The 24098-nt window shown below is 37.6% G+C and overlaps 2 protein-coding genes across 2 annotated transcripts in view; both read left to right on the forward strand.

Moving 5' to 3' along the window:
- Positions 1-24098, forward strand: part of LOC145463385 (phosphatase and actin regulator 1-like) — a 39449-nt gene that overhangs the window by 6586 nt on the left and 8765 nt on the right. Inside the window, exons 5-7 of the mRNA XM_081447133.1 lie at positions 903-1045; positions 1272-1367; positions 21340-21397. Coding sequence (XP_081303259.1) covers positions 903-1045; positions 1272-1367; positions 21340-21397 — 297 coding nt within the window. The remainder of the gene's footprint in view (positions 1-902; positions 1046-1271; positions 1368-21339; positions 21398-24098) is intronic.
- LOC145463383 (uncharacterized) lies at positions 6437-15247 on the forward strand. Its single transcript, XM_081447131.1, has 7 exons — positions 6437-7033; positions 7281-8426; positions 8797-9047; positions 9435-9733; positions 10536-10753; positions 11296-11974; positions 12542-15247. The coding sequence occupies exons 1-7, from the start codon at positions 6833-6835 to the stop codon at positions 13384-13386; spliced, it is 3639 nt and encodes a 1212-aa protein (XP_081303257.1). The 5' UTR covers positions 6437-6832; the 3' UTR covers positions 13387-15247.

Raw genomic sequence — 24098 nt, forward strand, 5'->3', positions numbered from 1 at the left:
ACAAATTATTTTGAATTAAAAATAATGTTTGAAAAACAAAAAAAAAGGATAGTTACTATGCATAAATAAAAAAATTAAGGTGGCTTTGAATCCCATTTACTGATTTTTTTAAAACTTTGCCAACCATTGCGGCTTACCCTGCCAATCAAAATCTGATAAAATCTCACTGTCTTTTTTGAATTATACATGTAAGTACTTAAAGCTAAAATTTAGGATATTTTTAGCAGATCATACTGTTGTTATGGTTACCTACTGTGTCATGCAAATGATAACAATATGTTAACCGATGACTGGTCAATTTTTCAAAACCAGCAGATGATTGTAGCAATAACCTGATAAAGAGTGGTTATAACTAAGTGATGGAAATTGTTTTGAACCACCTTAAAAGCAAAATTGTTAAAAATATGCATTTTTCAATAAGCAACACAAGATAAGATTACATCTCAAGCCTTGTTTGCAAAGTTGTCAATCAAAACAAAAGTGTGGTTTTCTGTTGGCTGAGGAACAAAAGAAGGGGAAAACGTTTTTCCCACACACAGCTGGGAGTCCTTTTACAGGTGTGCGGGGGGTTTCAGGTCATGTGGCTTGTGGAAGGTTTCAGTTTTTGTTTTGCCATGTGCCATGCCCCACCCACCCACCCATGAAGTACTTGTAGAATGTGTTAAGTTGAGGTGAAGTTATTCTCTAGCCACTTTTTGTGTCATTGTAAGACAATTATGTTCTTATGTTAATAAAGGTCAGGCTGTGTGGTGCGGCTTGGCATGGTCCCAGCAGTGTGTGAGAAACCACTTTCATATCAGCTCCAGGCAAAAGCTGTTAATAAGAAGATATTGATAACTTATGATAATAAAACGAAATTACTTGACATGCACTACTTGATAGCAAAGCTTGTTGTTTTTCAGATTTTTTGTAGTTCAAAGTGCTGGTAAAGAAAATAGCAGAGAAGAGCATTTAGATGATAAAAGCATACTTCACGAAGATGATGGGCATGATAGTAATATTTCTGATTCTGATGAGGAAGAGGAGACACAAGGAATTGTAACAGGTATTCATTAATGAACAGTCAGTTAAGTGACACATTGTCAAGTGCTAAAAACTGTTGCTGCATTTGCTTTGGAATTTTTATTTTCCTGGTCAATCTGGGATAAATGCAATGCAGCATTCTCTCATGTCTTGTATGCAGTCTTGAGCCTATGTGATAAAATGATGTCACCCAAATAATTAATTATGGTATTTAATGATATGGTTACATTTAATTTTTTGTCTTAAAGGTTTAGCCTCTAAGCTTAAGAGGAAAGACAGTTTGGCTCTAAAACTGAGAGCTCGGCCGAGTCAGAGTGAACTAGAGGCTAGAAATATACTTCCAAGTAAGTTCCCCCTACCTTGTAACCTCATCAAACATATGCAAAGTGATAGATCTTGAATTGTGCACCTCTAGGTTGTCAGAAGATCATTGTAAAGGCAGTGTTATCAATAAGACCTTGTCCCTTTACCCCTTAAGAGTGCAAATTGGCACGCAAGGTCATAACTTTGTGAATATTTGATAGGTTTCTATGAATTCTTGCCATGAAAATTGTCTTGTGAAGATCTGCTCATTGAAGTCATAAAATTTTGACCCCCTCCCATCCAAGACATGGTTGATCACCCCCAGAAGTTTTTAGTTCCTTTTTTGGGATGCAAATGGAATGCAAGACTTGTTTCATATCAAGCTATACACTAAGAGCTGCTAAATAAGCTACAGTTTCGGGGTAAACCTAATATAGTAGAAGATTGATATATTTTTGAAGTCGTTCATTTTCCCATTTTAAAGCAATTTCTCTCAAAATGTCTACCTCCTTCATAGCTGCTGATGTCAATTCTTAAATAAGCTGATTAGTGGTTTTCAAATGGCATATTGTACACAGGCAGACTGTCTTTATTTGCCGATTTGGGAAAAACTGCCATTCACCTTAGGGGGTAAAGGGTTATCTAAACACAGGATCCGAAATTAACCTTTCCTAATGGAGCCAACTGGCGACTGACCTAAAAATTTTGGTCGCCAGATGGAAGGGTTTGGTTGCCAAAGACAAGTGTTAGTTTTTTTTTTGTGGTTTCTTGCTTGCCATGCCATGATCGTGTCTTCGCCGCTCAATTTGCTGCAACCTAAAGAAAACAATATATAGTTATAATTTACCTTAATTTATAGTACAGCACAAAATTTAACCTGTCAACAATGTTTTCATTTAATGCAATATACATACAGCTATTAAAGGAGAGACTCACAAAAGCCGTGTAACAGTAACAGAGTCCTACATCTCGATGAGCGTGTTTGTCAACGTTCTTGCAAAGGCTTCGGATTTCTTTCTCTTATTATTTCCATTTAGTTGGAACTATGCTGGTATCCTGTTAAGTTCTGTGTGTAAGACATATGGGGGCCCTCTTTCTATACCTAGATTCAACTAAGTGTGCGTGCAATTAAATTATCTGTTCTTCGCCGAAACGGAACAAAAACGCAATGACAATCAATGTGCTAGTGCCAGGTCCTCACACTTTTTTATTGCTCTAACCAGTCCCCTACCGAAGTCGCACAGGTAGTATGCAGTAAAACAACACAACTCGTATTTCAGAACTGGAATTTACTGGTATTTAGGTAAAGAATTAAAGATTGAGCGCACATGTTTCTGTGGACGCTTTCGATCTCGTCATGATTTCGCCTTGTCACGTTTTCGCCTGCGATATCCGTATTGGAAGAAGCTGCTGAAACAATATGGCGCAGGGTAAATATGGTGATCGTAAAATTGTGGCTTCCTTTTACTACAATTGTCCACGGGAGCTTTATGTTTTCTTTTAAAAAAAAGCCCTTTTCAGGGCTCGAAAAATATTTGAATTCCACCTTGCCCGTTGGGCAAGTAACTCCCAAATTTTGCTTGCCCAGGGCACCTCCCCGCTTGCCCAAGTTTTCAAACTCATTAATAATTCATGAACCCCAAAATGGACAAATTACAGGCGTGTTTTAATGCAATAAACCCATCTTGACTGTAGTCCTCTTAGTGGCTGATCACTTTCATGTTTACGCCATTATATTGCAGTGCTTCCACAACTTTTAACTTCTTCATTCCGCTTTTATGGCGTCAAATTCAACTTTCCCTGGAATTTTCAAACGTGACAAAAAAAATGCCATCAGGAATTAAATTTTGTCCCACAGCATCTTTTGCCAGTGCCTCCCAGTTGAAGAAACAAAGTTTGCGAAGTTGTAGTAGTTCGTTCATGTACGTACTTCCTAGTTCCTGTATTACACGCTGTGTATCTTCCTGTATTACACGCTGGGTATATTCGTAATCACTACTAATTCGTCAAAGATCGTGTTCAACTCCTTGAATGTTCACCTGCATCTTGTCTAGTTCCACGAAATCATTGTGAAGAGAAACACGAGAAATTTATAACACGCAGGATTAACAACAAGTCGCCTTCCCACTTCAGTTTTGACACAGGCACAGTGTTGAATTTGAAAAGCCAGCGAGAGCATAATTTTTCATTTGGATGAATGAAAAATAGTTTCAGTCGAAGGAAAACGTCTTCGTTTGAAAGAAACACTATTTTAAGTCATCTTCCAGGAACTCTGAAAATATTTTGATGACTTACTTATCCATTTCTTTTTAATAATATAATACTTTTCATTTCATTACTTTTATGTTACGCCGAAAACAGATATTTACCTGGATTTTAGCATCAAAATTGCTGGCTTCGTTTTCGCGGTAGCAATATGCGGCTTCTTTTCACATACAATTTCTACAGCTTTAATATATCGTTGTTGAGTTAAGTTTTGTACAGAGAAACTGGAAAATGCTCGCAGAAAATTGCTAAAATTTTAAGAAATAAACACAGCATTTTCGTGCCCAACGCGGCTGTTTTTAATCCTGGAAAGAAATTTGATCGGGGCAGATTTTGATCACGTGCTAGGCAACCACTTGTGAGCCGTGAGTGCACGTCACGCAATCAACAAAACAATGCTATAAATTGTAATTTTCGTCAAGCATCATCTAAACACTTGATTACCCTTGAGCCTAAAATTTACCTTTTCTTCTCAAAATCGTTATAAAAAATTTAGTCAGCGAATGGCTTGCCTGAGTCCTTGCCCGTGGGGCAAGTAAGGAGAGAAAGTTACTTGCCCGAAGGGAAAATCTACTTGTCCTGGACAACCGGACGGGTTTTTTTTCGAGCCCTGCTTTCACCTTTGAATTTCAAATGCCGAGGGGACAGAAGGTTAGTCACCTGCTGGCGACCAGTTTTAAAATTCTGGTTGCCAACACTTAATTTTTGGTCGCATTGACGACCAGTCAGTCACAATTTCGGACCCTGAAACACGAGGAGGGTTGGGAGAATTAGAGACAGTTATGCAAACCTGAAATGTAGTTGAGGGTTTGCATAACTTTCGAGAATTCCCCCAACCCCCTCAGTGTTTAGATAGGGCTATGTAAACATGAAAGATTGCTCGACTATTGCTCTCCTAAAATAATTCTAAAAAATATGGTAAATCTAAAACGTCACAACCATGTTTACATCAGCCTGCAGAACAGGCGGATTAGTGGGTTACATACTCTCATCTAAACACACCTATTGACCTATAAGAGCACACATAGTAGCTGAGTTATTTTATAATTTCATATAGAGGGAAATTTAAAGTTAATAATGATAATAATAATAATAATAATAATAATAATAATAATGATAATAATAATGTTTATTAGTGGCTTATAAAAAATTACAACTGTAAAAATTCTTGCATAACTTTTGAGAATTCCCCCAATCCCCTGAGTGGCTGAGAGGGTGATAATAATAATAATAATCAGGTGAATATAGCTGGTTTTCACATGACGTCACTAAAATCCGAACTACAAAGCTATTGATCTTCCTGAGATTTTACTTAAATGATGTATAAGAACAGCTGAAAACTAATATTCATACAAATTTTCACTCCGAATGGGTTCTTGGTTTTGTGATACACGACGCTTGAATTTCTAAGCTTTTGCGTGACGCGGCATTTACATGACGGCCAAGAGAGCTGTCATGATGGTTAAGAAAGTGACTCATTTCGGGGAACTTGGCTATCTTAATAGTTCATGTCTTAGAAAAAATATTATTTTAATGTTTTAGAGTTCCTTGAGGGATAAATTCACGCTTTTGTAGTAAAACTCAGTGGCAGATGTTTCTGTTGGTTTCCGGCCGACATGTTGGTGCCCATAAGGATGAGCACCAGCATGGCGTCTCCATACAAATCTCTATAAATTAGGGTAAAACATTTCTCCGTATATCTCGCATAAGAAAAATTGCTGTGATCAGAATTTTGGCAAGAGTCTTTGCATATTTATCTTCTTTCATTTCCCAGATTCTGGACTTTATCTATTGACCGGTTTTGATTTTTATTTTGATCTATTTTGAATTGCGTGACACTGAAAACCAGCAACTAATGTTAAAAGCCGACGTTTTGGCATCATCATGATACCATTCACAAGGCAAAGTGAATAAATAATGCGGAGATTTCATTTGCATACAGTCTCTACGAATTAGCATAATAACAAAGGATCAATAATAATAATAATAATAATAATAATAATAATCAACTTTATTTAGAGAATTGATAATTAAACTAGTGGCCCTCTATGCTGGACATTTATAAGTAATTTGTTTATTCTTGCAAAATTTTGTAGGGGGAATACATTTCCTTAAAGTAATGACAAAACTTATTTATTAATGAGAAAGTTGACTATCTTTGCAAGAAGCACTTTGAGAAAATGTAATGTTTATGCATTCAGTTGTCTTTTGGGCTGGAAAAGGATATTTTGCAGGTTCCCAAAGTGGGAAACCAAGGAAGTATCAAATTGATCTTTCAGATATTAAACCATAAGTTGTGAATACTTACTGGAAGAGATTAGGAAATTTCTTTTGTGCAGTTATAAATTATCATATTAAAAAGCAGACTTCTGTGTAAGTGGGAATTATAAATGTATACATATATGTCACAGTTGTCTGCACATAACTCTTCTGTTTGAATGTGGTTACAAACAGCAGTGGTTTTCTCTATAGAGTGTCCTTTTTCTGAAAAAAGAGAAGAGATATACATGTAATAATCATGCCTCATTCCATTGCCTCATGTAAAACACGCAGTAGAAATTGGAACATATTTTTGTCAAAATAATTTTGTAAGGTGATACTGTGTATAAACATCAATTGTTTTTAGTGTTCGATTTATTTATAGTAAATTAGCCATTTTTATTCATGACCAAGTTATATTCCAAAAAAACACCAGTAAAGTTTTGTATTGAGGGAGGCAGAAGAGATGAAAACCTTTGTCATGATTGTAAAATAAAAGGTAACAGAACTTAGAATATTTTAAATGTGAAAGGGGACTTATTTTGTCTAATTTTCTTTTAATTTTTATGTAACGCTCCGCGTAAGAAGTAGGCAAGCCAAATGCACAGGCGCTAAATTACAAATTATTAACTTAATTAAAATGGCGGCTGCTGATTGGTTGAAAACAAAAAAATGTCAAAAAAGTCTCCAAGAAATGAATTTTTCGCGCATTTTATTGTTAATTTTTGATCCCAGAGCCCTCTATTCTGTATATGTAGAGTTTCGTTGCCATGGGAAATGGGGAACTGGCACTAACTGACTGCACGTCAGCCTTCTCCACCGCCGCCATATTGGAATTTAGATTCTTGCCGACAGCTAGTTGCGTTTTTGAGCATTTCGTTTGTAGTATCCATCATATATTTTCGTATCTTCTTCGTTGCTGTCAAGTTTATCTTCAGACATGTAGCTTTTTGTATTGAAAAACGTTATTTCTCCGTAAAATATGCCAGCACCAGCTTCGTGTTGCTGTCCAAAGCACAGTGCATGGGGACACGCGGACGACCTTAAACTTTGTATTGCCACAAAGCATGAAATCAAGTTTTGTGAACTGAATAAGGACGGTCGCCACAGCGGTCGCAAGAGACATATATGTGTTTCCTGTAGAGAACGCATCAGGTTGGAAGCGAGATGTGAAAAACTCGAGGTAAGAATGAAGAATGCAAATTTGTATTTAGCTTACGTATGATCGGGTAAACCGTCTGCTTAAGCATACTTTTCTGATAGCTGCTTGTTTATTGAGTGTATAAAGCTGTTGTTAATCTCACCCATGAATACGTACGAGCGACAAATTCTAAAGTTGTTGTACATGGAGAGAAATGTTTGTCAAGGGAGTTTCATGAATGTTTGTAAGCTTTTTTACATGCAACACATTTTTCTTACCTCATCACTAGAAAACTATTGATGATGCGCGCCAAAATAACACACAAGAAGCAGATGCTGTTGTTGAGGATGCAGCTGTTGATATGGAAGATCACCCGTTTCAAGATCATGACACCAGTGCATCCATCTCATCAGCTACATTTGTAGATCAAGCAGTCCAAGTTGGTGAGTTCCCTGCCCAACCATATCAGTGTTATGAGGCAAGAAAAAAAAGTGATATTCGAACTGAACTGATTCAAAAAATCAAAGGTTTAATAGATGGCTATGTCCACGGTGATTCCCGTGCAGTTCCTGAACTTGTCTATGACCTTGTTCATTCCAAAAAATGGTTGAGTACCTTTGGTTTGGATGAGAAAAAAGTAGTCAAAGAAATTCCAGAGAAGCTACTCTGTTCAATTTTGAAAGAGTATAAGGAATGCAAAGTGAAGGAAACAAACAGCCAAATAAGGAAGCAAGGGAATAAAGTCCAGCAAGCAATAAACATTTCAGGAACTAAGTCGAGAAGTTATATTGCATTCCAAGGAAGCACACCTGACAATTTCAGATCTCGAACAGAAGCAGCAAGAAGTATGGGAAGGCTGGTATCATATTCAGCAGAGAGACGGAGGCTTCTGTCAATTGTTGCTTCTGATTACTCGCAATCTTACCTGACTGAACTTTTCCAATGTTCAAAGAGTACAGTGACTGCCGCCCGAGTTCATGGAATCCTGTTTGGTCGAGGAGGAGTTCCACCGGCATCCTTTAAATTCTCTCGGCAGTGTGTTACTCGAGAAGTTCTTGATCAATTGGCAGATTTCCTTCTGCGTGATGATGTTTCACGTCCATCTTCCTGCAGAAGTGTGATGGTAGATGGTAGAGAATGCCCAGTCCGCTATTGGCAGGATTCCATCAAGCAAGTGGTGAAACAATACATGTTGCAGTTTCCAGATGGCGTCAAAAGGAGCTACATCTATGCACACCTCCCAAAGAATTACCGTGCCAACACCATGCTTGCTGGGCTATGCAATCTTTGCGAGGATTTTGGCTATGCAAATTTCGCAAACCTACGAGAGCTCATACAGAAAATGGGTGCTGACTGTCAACAGCAAGATCTTGGAAGCATCATGAGTTCTATTACAATTCTGCAGCGTTACCTCAAAACCAAGTTTGCTCATGAGGTATTAAAATATAACTGTTCTGTAATGTGTGATCATGAAAATATCTATACCTCCATTGGAAATTATGATTGTTTGGCATGCCTCAAAGCAAAAATGTTTAGAGTAAAGTACGACAGTAAACTGTATTTTTAAAAGATCTGTTCTGAAATGATGTTTTACTGAACATTCATATAGAGCAAGTTTGATCTTCCATTCTGTGTTTACATACCTAAAGCTTGTTTCAACAAAAGACTCATTCCAGTTGAAAAATTTAAAATAGTGACCTGTAGTCCTCACCACTATCATTGCATAAATTGTTTATGGAGCAGAAGGAATTAGTAGAATACATGTACCTAAAACTGAATTTTTTTATATTTTATTAACAACTCAGGCACAGAGGCACTCAAGCTGCTTGGAATTATGTATGAGCTATGCATTGGAATCCTGTCCCAGCAGCCATACTGAAGCGTCCCCTGAGTTTAGTCTTGTATACGGTATATACAACAGTGTGTCAGCTGCTATTGCTACAGCACCAACAGAGAAACAGCTGCACTTCTCAGATCAGCTTGAAGAATTCAGAAAGAACTTCTGGGACTATGTTGGCCATATCTTGAGAACCAAGCACCAAGGAGATTATTACAGGTGGAGCTGAAGTCACACTTTTGTGTTGCTTTTATAAACATGTCTGTACTTGCCAGTTCTTGTTATCAACAATTAACAGAGATTGTTTCTCAAAATTCATTATCCTGTCATTAACAAAATGTGATGTACATGTAACTCTGACCTACACTGTACATTTGTTGTTGATGGTTACAGCTGATCAATCGGAAATTGACTTCTGTCAAATATTGATGAGCATGTACTGTACCTCTGACCTACAAATATCAAGCTTTGAATTTTGTTTGATTTTAAGTGGCACAACTACGCCCACTCACAACTGAGGAAATGATGTGGAACGCTTGAATCAATACTGTTAGGAATTTTTTTTTGCTATGCCATTTACATTGGTACATTGCTCATCTCATTTAGGTATGTTTTGAAGAATCTTCAAGCAGGAGAGGCAGTAGTCATAGTAGACTACAAGATGAAACTTGAGCTTGGAATGCGTTCCAGAGAGATCCAACGTGACTGGTACGGTAAACGTGGCATTTCTTTGCATGGTTTTTATGTTATCGCACAAGTGGGTGTGGATGAAAGGAGAACTGAAGTTTTGGATCTTTGGTCTGAAGACACTAAGCAAGATGCTTGGTTTACCCAAAGTGCATTTGATGTTGGTTTTTCTTGGATGGAAAAAGTGTTTCCCAACTTTCAAGTGTACCTATTTTCTGGTAAGTATCATTGTCTAGACATGTATGTCTTACATGTTATGATGTACATTAGTAATGGAGTAATACAATTGACCATATTCATATTCCCGGCATTGGACTGGAACTAGCTTGCAGTGGAGGCTAATGCTGGGAGTCTTTTCAAATGTAAATGACTTTGATCTCTTTATAATGATATTTCCCCACATGAGCCTCCATTGCAAGCTAGTTCCAGTCCACAACTGAGAATACAAATATGGTCTATCAAACAAACGCACTGTATCATTCTTTGCTTGAACATTTAGCTGATTGTGACAAATCAAAATTTTTACTTTGCTCTGAGGCTGCCCTTTGTGTTAAGGTACAAAACCAAGTTATAAATCAAAGTTAATCGATTGGTTGCGATAGTTTCGTAAACATTTGTATGTGTTTTTAGAATTTTCCATGAAAGGTCTGAAACTCCTTGTTTGTCAAATGCTGCAAGCAGGCCTCAGTTGGTCGGTTGGTTGTGTGGTTTTCTTTTCACCCTCTCAAAATAGGCTATATGGGTTTTTTTTTTCTTTTTCTTTTTTCTTGCCTGAAGTGGGTGTTTGTAATATTGTGATCTACATGTAACATAGTTAGACATTTAACACTATGATACTGATTGGATACATGTGGAGTGCCTTATATACGGACCCTGAACAGTAAGGAAATGTCTATTGATCTTACAGCTACTACAATTGAATATGTACATAGGGTGGCTTTACATCATTTATGTATGTAATCATTACATTACAAGATGCAGCAATTGTGTATGCAAATTTGTCTTTGGGACCATTTACAGATAATGGGCCACATTATCATAACACTGCTGTTTTGATGTACCTGGCTGAGGTGAATGCATCATTTGGAATAACTTTGGTGGAATACAACAATTTTGAAGCGGGGGAAGGCAAGACTGTCCTGGACACGCACTTTGCACATGTTTCTCACAAGATAGTGCGTTGGGTTCGTATTGGGAATGATCTGGAGTCTGGAGAGCAGCTAGGAAATCTATTGGAGGTATTTTTTTTAAAGAAATCCTTATTATTATTATTGATATTATTATTATTAATAGTATTATTATTATTATTATTATTATTATTATTATTATTTTCATTTACCTCGGCCATTGCTAAGTACATCATGAATATATATGTTGTGGTTGGTTTGAAATTTTTAAAACCAGTTAATTTTTATTTCCATTTTTCAGATTATGATAATGAAGAGAAGTCAAAGGAAAATCAAAATCAAACTGGTTAAAAAATTTTAAAATCAAGGAAAAATTTGAGTTACAACATGTGAACACAACATGCATGTATCAAATTGTGTCAGAAATAGCCAAATTTCAACTTTTGTCTGAGGGGTTGCCATGCATTGTGTTAAGGGACCAATGAGCTAATATTTTTAAAAAATAGTAGTTTGAAGTAAATAAAAGAAAACCTCTGTGTGCTGATTATTTTAAAATTCTGGATGGAAATTCAATAAGAAATAGTACAAATCAGTTGCTCTGATTATTTTTTCTGTGTCAGAAGGTAATGTCTATGTTTACTTATGATTTGCAGACAATGAAGAATGTGCGATGCAAGAAACTTATAATTGACCGGTCAAAGGCACCATCGAAAATGGGTACATTTAAGGACATATCACTCTTTGGCAATTTCAAATTTCCATCCAATGGGTCATATGAAGGTGGTATAACAGCACAATCACTTGCTGGCCATGGAAAATGCATCAGCAAGACACAATCTCAGGTCCAGGCACTTTCTTCCAGAAATGTCCCAATTGCTGGAGCCACGGGTGCTACAGTAACAGAGGAAATGTGGCAACCTTCAGATGAAACAATAGAAGGACATCGTGCAGTGGAAACAGATTCATACTCTATAAAGTATATTCAGCTATGTTCAGATACCCGTGAAGATGCAGCCCTCCGACCTTGTAGTGACAATGACCCCCCCAGTGACCTGAGGCCATCTCCTGGTTTTGCTCTCAAGAAAGGTGGGGCTAAGAAGACCACTTTCACAAAAGCCCAGAAAGATATTATGATAGCATTCTATGATCGTCAAAAGTCTTCTCAGATTAGAGCTAATCCAAGTGATGTGATAGAAGCAATGAAGGCTGCTGGGGTTCCAGAACTGAAAGAGTCACAGATCAAAAGTTGGTGGAGTACATACCACCGTAAGCAGAAACAACTGGCAGAAGACATGATTGAGGAGGCACGTCACCTAATGTTGCAACAACCAGGTACTATATAATATTATATACCTAGTTAGAAAATCGCCCAAAGAAATTATGTGGGCTGATTGGTTTAAAATTGTGTTTCTATAACTTGATAGAAACACAGAACTAACGCGAGCTGTTGACATAATGATGGCACAGGCAAGGAGAATGTACATTTTGATGATCAAAGTAAACAGGTTTCTTTTGTTTTTTTGTTGTCACGGTATTTTGTAAACGAAATTGACAACATATTCTCTGTGTTTGTAACAAGTTATAGAAAAACTTGTGAAAGTTTGGGAGAACTTGAAAAAAGCTGTGGAAACACTCGTCGTCTTCCCACAGCATTTCTTGTTCTCTCAAACATTCACTCGTATTTCTATAACAAGATAGTAACACAGTACATGTTTTCTATTTCTTAAATAATGTATATAATATACAATGTATGGTGTAAATATATACGTAGCCCTTAAGGACTCTATTCAAATACTTTTCCCCCAAGAAATGGAAAAATGAATAGTATTTTTTTTTTGCTTTTAAGTTGTCAGATCCCTTTGTCAGAAGGGATTGTAATTTTCCTCTATTTGTTTTAAGGAACTGTCACATTTGAAGATACTGACAACTTGGCCCAACCACTCCCTGAAATCTGCCTTGAATCAAACCAGGAGACCACCACACTTGAGGATGGAAGAGTCCTTCCCACACAAACAAGGACAAGCCCTACTGCTGATGCACCAACTTTGCCTTTGTTGAACAATGCTAGCCAACATTCATCAACTGGGTTTCCCGTTGGACTGCCATCACAAGCAGGGATAACAGGCCACAACTCCTCTTATTTGTCTGGAATTACGGAGTGGACTTTCTCTGAATCACAATCAGACATTCAGGGTAGGACTGGCAGTAATGCCTGTGTCTTTATTGCTCTCTACATGGGGAAACTATGCTCTCAACGAAATTTGCCCTGGCCTGCTGGTGACTCTCTACCTGATTCTTGGCAAACATCTTTCAGGGAAGCAATGATCAAAGGAAACAAAATCCACGATGATCTGTTTGATCATGATGCCACAAATGTCACTGTTGAGGATGCTGTTTCCATGGCAGGAGAAGAATGTGGGGTTGAAAGCCTGGGACAACAGATTGATATCTTTGGCACGAATCCAGTCAATCAGTTGGCCAATGTGCTGGTACAAGAGGCGCAAAATTTGTCATGCCAATCATTTAGTGTTGTTGTGTCACATGACCGTGCTTTTCTTGTTGTAGTGAACCCTGACCAGTCTGCAATGCTTATTGACTCACATAGTCATGGAAGCAGGGGGGGCATTATAGCATACAGTCAAAAAGGAAATATTATTTCCCTTCCTTTTTGGCTGGATGCTATGATGAAAGCAAACTGGCAGTGTTCACTCACTATTGCAGCACTAACCAAAATTTTTTTCTAAACAAATTAAAAGTCACAGTCTTTTCACTGAGCTTCATTTGACTACATAACAGTTGCAGGTTCTGGTCATCTTTGAAGTTCGAAACAGCTGTCGTTTAGTATAAAATGCATTCTACATGTACATGGGTTTTCATACACTAAAGTATTTGTTTACATGTAGAAAATAAATCATTCACAAAAAGGAGCCATTTCCGACCTCTCAGTCTGTGGGTAATGGTTCAGAAGTTCAGAAAAAAGAGGCAAATAAGTATGAGGGGTGCATAATTATCATGTCAATCAAAGAAGTATTTTATGCATTATTGATAATCATTTGAAACTGATCTAGTTATTGTCTTTACTGTCTTTGTACTGAGACAATTTGAGGCGCTCATTTCATATTTGTTGTTGATATATTGTGCTATTGGTTTTTCTTACCAGTAATATTGAGTGGCTTACAGCATAAGGAAACTTCTCCAGAACCGAAAATTAATTCAGAAGTTGTGCTGGGATCCGAATAAAGTGATAACATTGAAAACTTTGTCATTAAGTAAAGATGTGTCTATTATTCATCGTGGTGTAAGATAGGATAGATGAATTTTTACTCGTTTGTCTCACGATGGAGTCACTTTAAGATGTAGACCGCCACGTTTCGACTGTTATACTGCTAGTCTTCATCAGGCAATGAGGTCAATTGTTGCGTGTCGCTATTTGTAGCACCTTGGTTCGCTGCTACAGGTGCATTTTAATTTTGCATTATTATTAGCAACTGGTAATGTGTATTTCAGATGTCTGATGAAAATAGGTGAGGGGGGTGGGGCACAAAGACTTCACAATGTATTTTCTCATGGAATAGTGTTTCCCAACCCGGCACAATTATTTCCCTTTTAATAAAAGGTGTTTAGTGTAGGTGGGTCTTCACAAGGTAAACCGAATGAAGCAACCAAGCCTGACTCTTTTTGAAAATTTATACCTCCCAATGAGCACAGTAATGCAATTCCATAGAAACCTTTTTTGGAAAATCAGGAAAGGAAGCGAAAGACATGAAGAAGGCAATATAAATGTTGTATTCAGTTACATTTATTTTCGTACTTTCTTAAATGAAAGTTAGAAACGTAGCTCAAAATATGCGATAAGATTCAGGTGCTCCGTGGTACTACTTACTTTTACTACTGTAAATCAATTGGAATACTTATTTATAAAAAACATAAAAATAGCAACAGCAACGTTAGGTGAAATATAAATTTGACAGAAGTATCTCAATCCGAGATTTATGGTTCGAAGCCATTGATCATTACTGCAAGGATTGCACGAATTTCGTTGTATCGGCCAAGGCTTGTTTCCTCAAAAATTTGCCGCAGTGTTGTTCTACTCTGGGTTAGTTTCTCCTCGACTTCTTCAAATGCTGCATCTGGTATTCCCAGCTCGGTGAGCAGCCTCGAGTGCTCTTCTTTGCCACCAAGTCCGCTAGCAATCAAATCAATGACATAAATTTCAGCGGTGGCTTCTGCCACTCCAAGCTTCTTAGCAATTTGGTTGAAGGAATCGCCATTTTGCCACTGGTGAAAGGCAGTGTGCTTCTTTGGAAAGTTCGAGATTTTCCCATACACTCTCCTGAGGGCAGATACCTGGGTTAGATAGAAAATAATCGGTGTTACTAATTCGTTTTCCTGACCAGCACTACGAGTTGCCAGAAAATAAGCAAGACTATATGTGAGTTCCAAATATTTCCGAGTGCGATGTGTGACGTAGCGCACTAACATTCCACGTGGACGAATGGTATATTACATTCTCGCTGGTAATCGATAAGAGGTGTCTTTATATGATTTCAAAAGAACCCAACGACAAAAAAGTCATCCAGCAATAGAAGGTAGTACTCACAGAAGTTGCCTTCCTGAGCTTTGAGCGCTCCTGATCATGGCTGGACTCTCCGGCAGTTCTCTTGATACCACTAGATCGAAGAATCAGGAACAAGAATCAATTTACCGCATGCGAGAATACATAAATAGCGTCAGTAACTGAAACAGCATCAACTATACTTACTTTCTGTCCATTGTAGGTAGAGAAGCTCGACAACTGATCGTGATATTCGCAATAAACAATTCAACTTTCAGCACGCGCGCAGACAAGCAAGCGCGAGGCAGAGTTAGCGGGAAAAGTAGGACACAATGGGCGCATACACTGATTTGCAAAATATTTTTTGCCACCTCGTTATATAACCTTGATAAGCGCGTGAAAAAGTAAATTGAAAAAATTTGGCCCAAGGCTTATCTCATTTCTAAAGGAAAGAAAACAGCAAATTTCACAAAACTGATCGATATATATAAATATATATAGGTAGATGGTATCAACTATTCCCAGAAATGCATTTTACTTCATGAAATCTTCAAATGCCGGTAAAAAAAAAATCCTACAGGGGACAGGAAATTTAGACCACCGCACAAATAATAATGCGATTCAGTAGGTGTGAAAACACAGAGTGTGAAAAAGTGAGTGAGAGACGGTTTCAAGGCTCATGGTCTGTGGCAAAACGACTTCATTCTGAAATGAATGTATCCTCGGTGCTTTGGTTTGAAATATTTCGTTTTCTGGACAAAGAAGACTTAACACGAACGGCAGGAGTGTGTTTTGAGTGGTGGACAATGATAATGAGAGGACCGTACCTGAAAGAACTGGAGAGGGATGATTTGGATCTTTCGGGGACTGAAAGCCTTTATCGTTTTATTCCACTCAGGAGGTTCAGAGAATTGACGCGTTTAAATATGGCATCGACGAACATTTCAAATCGCCATTTCCAACAAATCATACCTGGTGCACCAAATTTGGAGTTTCTGGATATTTCTAATTGCCAAAATTTGGAACAGAGCTCCATTTTCCACTTCAAAAGCGCCTTACCCTACCTGGAACACGTGAACATCTCCGGAAACCGGAATTTTACGATTCTAGCTGTAGCAAGTCTATGCTCGTGCGAAAATATACATATGCTTGTAGCCCATGGGTACAATTTTACCGCCGAAGAATTGCTTTTTCTCACAAAAACATTTGAATCTGTATCAAGCGGGAGTTTGGAACTGGAAACGGACGATGGATACAATCCTGTGCCTTTGATGAACGCGTTTGAGGATGAACTGTTTGACGAACTCGAAGAACTTTTCTAAGAATGAAATCAGCAATAGCCTTATTTTTACTTTGTAATCCAATGTTTTCAGTTGTGTAGCGCGATACGTTACGAATCTGTGTACTGTTCTGTTTGAATCGGCTGTCGGAGAAGCAGCGATTTCCATCACAAACTGAAGGTACATTGAACCGATATCAAGCAGGAATTGGAAATGGAAAACGAAGATGGTTACAATAGTGAACTGTTTGACGAGACGTCGCGGAATAATTTTTATAACGTTTCTTTCACTGTATAATGAATTTTTTTACATAAGAAGTTACGAAATTGCATACGTTTTTGTTTGAATCGACACGCGATCGGATGTCAACATGAAACCTGAAACGTAAACAAGAACAATGAAAATCTCAAAGTCAGTAGTGTCCTATTACCCAAATTGCGCTAGTCGTCCGAAATGTTTGTCAGAAATAATACTTCCCCGTTTCATTTTCTTTTTAAATTACCCACACGATGTAGTTATGAGCATAACGATAAAGTGTATATCGGCAAATCTGAGAAAAAACTGCAAGTTCTGCGTGCAATTACGAATAAAAATTCAAATTTCGCGCTTTTAGGTGAGCCAGCCAATAAGCTGGGGGAATTTTGATTCAATTAAGTAATTACGTGATAAAAGTTCAACGGTAGTTTGTGCTTTACCCCCGCTGGTAATTGCCTACTTCTTACGCGGAGCGTTACTTATGGTCTAAATGATTCCTTCAGGGGTTCTTTTAATTTTTTTTTCCCTCGCAGTCATAGGTTAAAATTACAATTAATTTCTGTTATTGTTCTTTCTCGTTTGAGGGGAAGCAGGTTTGTTTGAGTGGGTGGAATTTAATTGTGGAACATCTTTTAAGCACCTGATAGGAACCGACCAGCTTACGGTTTTCATAACATGGGAGAGTTAAATTTATTTGTTTAATGAATAAGGAAAAATTCATTTTCTTAAATAATGTGAAATTGCATGACATCTTTAAAATACAGAATGAGTTCTAGAAATTGATATGTGATCTGAGGGAGGATTATAATGGAGACATCAGATTCAATTTATGTTCTTTCTGTTTTGTTGGGCTGTCTGTTATTCTACAAAAGTCTGGTCATATTTAACACCAAACAATTTTTCCAAACACCTGCCCTAGAACTGATAAATATCCATTAGCTATCCTTCCAATTAGATAAGAGCCATTCTTTACTGCACCTGGTGTGAAAGCAAGAAGGAATAATATGCCAGGCTGCATGTATTATCAGTGAAAAATGAGTGATATTTTCTGTGTTCATATTATTTCATCATCTAAGCCCTCTTAATGAGGAATCTTACAGACAACTAAATGCTATTTGTTCGACAAATAATCACCCTGGTTGGACAAACCCAGGCTGGCCTTCTCGATCTAAGTAAGTTTGTTGTATTTTGTAGAGTGTTTTCAAATACAACTGTAGAATAAATGTTGCAGATGATGCAAGCAATATATTATGAACATCTACAATTCTAGGCTGCCAGTTGTTTATTCATGTTAAAATGGTGGCTTCAACTGAGGAAGTTGATAACTGTTTCTTGAGATATGTGTTTGTGTTTATAATGTGTTAGGAAGATAATCTTTAAGTCATGATAATCATTCTTACTAATTCTTTTATCCCAGTTACTGTAGTGTCATAATTTAGTGTTCTAACCTCAAGATTTATCCTAAATTATTGAGTAGACATCCATGAGCAGATTTTATTGCGCTTTGTTACAGAGTGGCTTTCAGACTTTTTTCACAGTCAACACAAGCCATGATTTCAATGAATGGATTGAAATTGCAAACTCCTGTAGTTTCAATTAGACATTATTATCTGCATGCAACAGAGAGAGGCCAGACCAACAGTTGATAATTTTTTATATGACAATTAAGGACGCAAGGTTTTCATATGAACAAAAAATTATACCATGCAGTAGATAAGATCCTGTGTTCTGAAAATAACATGTAATGATTTTAAGTGTCCAACGAAATTGTTTTTAAAAGTGATCAGTAGTACATGATTGTAATGATTCTCATTTCAATAATTCTGTTGACTGATGTTTTGCATGGTGTATGCTATTTTTGTTGTCAGTTTATCATAGCTAAATTTTGAAGAAGTTTTAGTGAAAGTGACCATGTTTCTTGAATATATGTTTAATGATTTGCCACAATAAAATGTTCAAGGACTGGGAGCATAACATATCATTCTATGGTGACTTCTAGGTGACTGTTTTTATTTTGTCCAAAATTAAAGGGGGCAGGGAACGGTTTCATTTTAACATTTCATTTTAAGGTTAACCAGTAAGCACTGGCGACCAGCAAAAATTTCTGTATGTAAGTCCTGAGAGTGCCAGCTACTGTTGAGATAAATGTGACCTTTCATGGAAAAAAATTAAAAGAACATCTTTCTATACCTTTCAGTTACCATTCCTGGCTGAAAACCGTTCATATTATAGTGTTCAGCTAAGTGTATTTCTGCAGAAACAATGATTTTTTTCCTGAGATAAAACTCAAATACTAGTTTTTTGTTTGTGAGGCTCTGAAAACGCTCAGTGTCGTCTACTACAAAACATTCTGATCTGTCTACTTCAAATTTTCAAGAGAACTCATCTGATAGCTTTATAATTATGGGTTTTCAAAGCCATAAATCCTCATTTTTCACTGTCTTGAAATGGATTGGAAATTAGTATTATTGTCTATTCTCTCAGAGAGAAATGTGGCATGTCGGGCAAGTGCCGATCATCAATCATTCATGTGTTGGGCAAGTTTGATTTTCATATTAAGGAAGTATTTTATTATTCAAGTTGTTCATAAACACTGCTTTTTGCTTTCATCAGTGTATAGAAATTTACCAGTCCTGTCTTGCATCTTATATCCTCAGATGTCCAATAATTTGGCACTTAATTACATCTCCTTTCTTGAAAAAAAAGCAACAGACAAATGGTTTTCTCCAAGTAATTGCTTAACATATGCACTTGCTAAAGTGATGCTGCTAGTCACTGATTGCACAGCTCAAGTGATATATGGTATAAGATAAACAAGGTGACACTCACCATCAGTCTTGAAAGACATTTGATGTGATGCTAGTCCATTGCAGGGCTACCCCCAGCATTGAATTTGTCCCAGTACCAATTTATATACCTGGGCAGGGAGAGACACTGTAAGAGAAAAGTGTGTTCCCCAAGAACACTATGCAAGGACCCTGGCCTGGGACCCGTTTCTCGAAAGTCCCGGAAACTTTTCGGGCCCTTAAAGCGATAGCAAAATTTCGAACCTTACGACTACAGAGCTGTTTTATTCACATATTCTTAATATGGAGAGAGGTTCCCTTCCATACAAGAAGTTTCAGGCGTATACATTTCTCTCTTTTTAGATACAGATGGACTGAAAATGGCTTTACGGGCCCGAAAAGTTTCCGGGGCTTTCGAGAAACGGGCCCTAGGGCTCAAACCTGGACTGTTAAATGAATATGTAACTGTGCCTCCTACTTTGGTTGCCTGTCAAGTGGTGAAAACATTTTCAACAACATGTCCCAGAATGGTCTTGTACATGCATGGTTATAGTTAATGGGCTTATTTTCATGGGTGGGGTTACGTAAGATGCCATGTGTGTTTATTCAAAGTAACTAAATGTTGCATATTAAATGTTTCAATAGCTGAACGTAACAAACTCCTGAAAGAAACTGTTACCAGTCAATCCCTCTCTATTTTTAAAAGTAAACTTTGTTAAGTTATTTTTAAATGCAATTTTTATTAGCTTTGTTTGTTGTTTTAGTTCTTATTATCATTTTAATGTTTCAGAGTTGGCGTGATGTCCTCTGGATGTTGCCGCTGAAATTATATTTAGATTTAGGTTTAATTAAGAGACACCCAGCAGAGGAGTTTGATAAGATTTTTACCCAATGTACAAAAAAGTCCTCAAACTAATAGTTAAAAAGACTAGCTACATGTAGAAGCATTTTACAAGGTAGTGATAAGAAGAAGTAATTGTATTGATGTCAGTACCGTAGTACCTGTCTTTATTTCCTCTCAAAACAAACATCAAAAACTCACAGTTCACAATGGGCTCAAGCTCAAAAGGCACACATCGACTGCACGACCTCGGTCAATGAACAAAGTCACAACAACTTGAATAAAACTCTTGGCTTCCATCAAAGGCATATGCGTATGAATGTATACGTGAGTGAGGTTTTTTCTGAAAATTACAAAAAGGTATTAAGTTCCAAATGTTTCTTTGAATAGCAAAGGCGAAATGTTAACTTACCGAACTGTTTGCTTCGAGCTAAACGAACGGCACAATAACAACTTTTGATAAACTCCTGTGATTCAAAACACTCGCTTACTTGAACACATTGCGACTAAAGTCCAATGGTCACATCACATGACCGACACAAAAATCTCCCAAGGGGAGTCGGGAGTGACAATTGATGTCAGCTCCGGTTACGGATAGATCTGAGAAACTAAGGGTACTATGAAAACTATGAAAGTAGCAGCATTTGATGACACTTGATGACTGTTGTGTCCGTTGTCATTGACTCCACAAGACTTTCCTTTACTGGCTGTTCCCTTAAAACTTCTGTGATCTTATGTAAAATGACAAATGTGTGCAGCTGCTATATGTAAACATGGTTAAGGACCTGTAATCACTAGCTGGTATCATGACATCATGATATCGGCAAAAAAATGTCAGAGTGAAATACTAGGTAAAGCTAAGGCACATGGGTGCTGTTACAATAATATTTAAAATAGGGGGTTTTGGAAGTTAACAGTCTATCTTGTTTGATATGTGTTGTAATTTTCCTAAATAAAGATGATTTAAATTTTTTTTCCAGCTAAAACAGAAGAAGAAAAATTGGAAAGAAAAAATGAAGTAGGAACAAAACTTATAAGGTAAGCAACATGTTCCATTTCTAACCAAGATCTCAGAACTTAAGAGCAGCTTCGCCTAAATATCAACTAGACTTGGAAATAGCGAAAAAAATCGAATTTCTTCAAACTCACCCAGAATGAAGCCCTACAGGCACCAGTTACAAAAATATTGTTTTAAGTTCGAGAAATCAAAAAAATTTTTTTTACGCAATTTTTTTTGTTTTGATACCCCAAATCGGCCAAATTTGATCAAAAATGAGCGGCATATTCAGAGGCTCATAAACTCAAAACTAAAATTTTGAAATGCCAAAAAGGCATTCTGGTACACGGTAGGCTCGATTACCAGCCGCTGTTCGGGAAAAGAGCCCACGCTCCTCCCCCGAACTCACGGCTGGACTCGTGGACATGGCATTGTTAATTTCAACCAATAAGAAATCTGCCTGCCTGAATCGAGCAGGCTGCATAAATTAGCTTCCTCACAGTAGCAAAGGAGTTGTGCGATATGAAGTGCGATCGCATTAGCGGGATATTTAACCAAATACCGTCAACTGATGAAACCTTGCCTGATGTAAACCATAGTGGCATATACAACACGCAAAATAGTCAACAGACTTATACGTTAGCATCTATATTTGAATCATGTGGTGCCAGAATGTGAGATAACGAACAAAGTAAATAAAGGGAGGGATAAACGCAAACATCGATTTCAAGAAACAAGAAACTCAGTCAAATTGATGTGTACCTTAGTCTTCTTGAAGAGAAGAAACACCAGTCTCTGGCGAAGACGCCAGACAAAATTAAATTTTTAAATGGGCCAAAGTAAACCGAACTAGCAAAACATAAACCTGGTGTCAACACCTTGCACACCAATATGTGTGACCTTTGACATGACAGTTGCTACAGCATAATCAAACAGCTCTGCAATACCTTAAAAAAAAAAACACTCTTCTATAGAACACAGCATGTAATGCCCTTCCACAACAATAATGTGAAACAAAATAGGTTGGAGGGCCAAAGTTAAAAGAAGTGGCGAAAACGCCACAAATTTTACGAGCCGTAAGCGTCATGTGGGCCTGCCTATGATTGTCATCAGATGACATTTCCGGCCACCTGAAGCGCCGCAAGAAGTACATTATGAAGTTATGTCACAGACATGGTTTGCTGCTCACGCGTCCAGCTGTCTCTTCTCGGGGAGGAACGTAGACCGGACTCGAGAAAGCGTCGGAAGTCGAGCCTAGGTACACGGCTTTTCCCAAAATGACTAATTTGGTCTGAAAGAGTATTGTTTCTTCTTCAAATTAGTGAAATAAAATTTTTGGGTAAATAAAAGCACGAGTGCTGCGATAGTGAACTGAATGCAGCACTTCTTCCTGAAAACGTGACCTTTGACCAAGTGTAACAAAACAGGTTACTGCAAGAAAACCTGGAAGAAAAGCAAACGCTTTGTTAGGTTTATTCGTTATTTATTTGCAAACTTGAAGTATGTTAGCCGATACTTACCTGAATATTTATATTTATAGCAGATTCCTCTTCTTGGATTAGCCTTCAAAAGAAGCTGGATCCAGATTTGGAAACCTCTAAAAGAAGAAATGTTTAATGTTCCGTGACCTGCCTGCTGCTATAAATTCCATGTACACGCCGACAGCATGTTTGTTGTAAAACCCAACTGAACTCCACTGACAGTTTCCATGGGCAACCCCAAAATAAACAATCCCCAAAATTGTACAGTGAAATTGGCTGTCTTCATGAACATTTAGAAGCTAGAGTCAAGTTCCATTACCTTTAAAAAGTGCTTGATTTTATTTGTTTGTGTCAACTTTGTTCACTCAGTATTTCTTTATACTGTCATGGAACTTGACTCTAGCTTCTAACTGTTCATGAAGACAGTGAATTTCACTTAACATTTTTGGGGATTGTTTATTTTGGGGTTGCCCATGGAAACTGTCAGTGGAGTTCAGTTAGTTTTCGCACTAAAATTCGTACTACTGCGTGGGAAAACCTAGTGATTTCGTCTGGCTTGTTACATGGCAACATGTTGTCATAGGTACTCTGACATTTCATTAGGTGCATTTTTGTTGACAGCATTTAGAACCTCTGGGTACAATTTTGAATGACTTGTTATAGTGTTAGCAGCGGCATGCCAGTTTTTGTCACATATTTGCCTTACCAAAAATTTAGTCGTCTCATTGCGGGGAATTCTTACGAGGACATTTTATAAACAACTTTGACTTGGAGGCTGCCTAGGGGAAGATTATCTTTATTCAGATACTGGTCAAGATTATCGTTATTTTCCCTCTCAGGTGTTTGAAGCCTCTCCTGCCCAAATTCCAAAGTTTGCCGAGAAGACTTTCTGTTGTTCGTTTTTGCTGCAGGCGACAACACTCGAACCGATGTGCGGATCTGGCGTTTCCAGCAAACGCTTCTTTACTGGAGTTGCCTTTGTAGGAGTTGACTTGCTAATTTTACCTTGTATCGATTCCTGGGCGAATGAATACAGTGATCCAAGATTTTGAATCCTGCGAGCGCAAGGATTACTAATGCAACTTGAATATTTCTCACATTTTAACTTTCTGGGAGATTTGTGCTAAAACTTCACCCTTGCAGTCTTTCCTTTTAGACAGATTGAGTAGAAATATAGCTTGATTACAAATTACCAAATTTAATTCATCAAGATTTCTCCGTTCCCACTGCGTGCTCGTTGTTTCAGACATATTTTGACAAC

This window comes from Orbicella franksi, chromosome 12 (assembly GCF_964199315.1).
Source record: "Orbicella franksi chromosome 12, jaOrbFran1.1, whole genome shotgun sequence".
In the NCBI taxonomy this organism is placed as follows: domain Eukaryota; kingdom Metazoa; phylum Cnidaria; class Anthozoa; order Scleractinia; family Merulinidae; genus Orbicella; species Orbicella franksi.

Coding starts and splice junctions, on each gene's coding strand:
- LOC145463383 (XM_081447131.1), top strand. CDS start 6,833: ATGCCAGCACCAGCTTCGTGTTGCTGTCCAAAGCACAGTGCATGGGGA. Junction 8,427..8,796: donor AAACCAAGTTTGCTCATGAG/GTATTAAAATAT, acceptor TTAACAACTCAG/GCACAGAGGCACTCAAGCTG. Junction 9,048..9,434: donor CACCAAGGAGATTATTACAG/GTGGAGCTGAAG, acceptor CATCTCATTTAG/GTATGTTTTGAAGAATCTTC.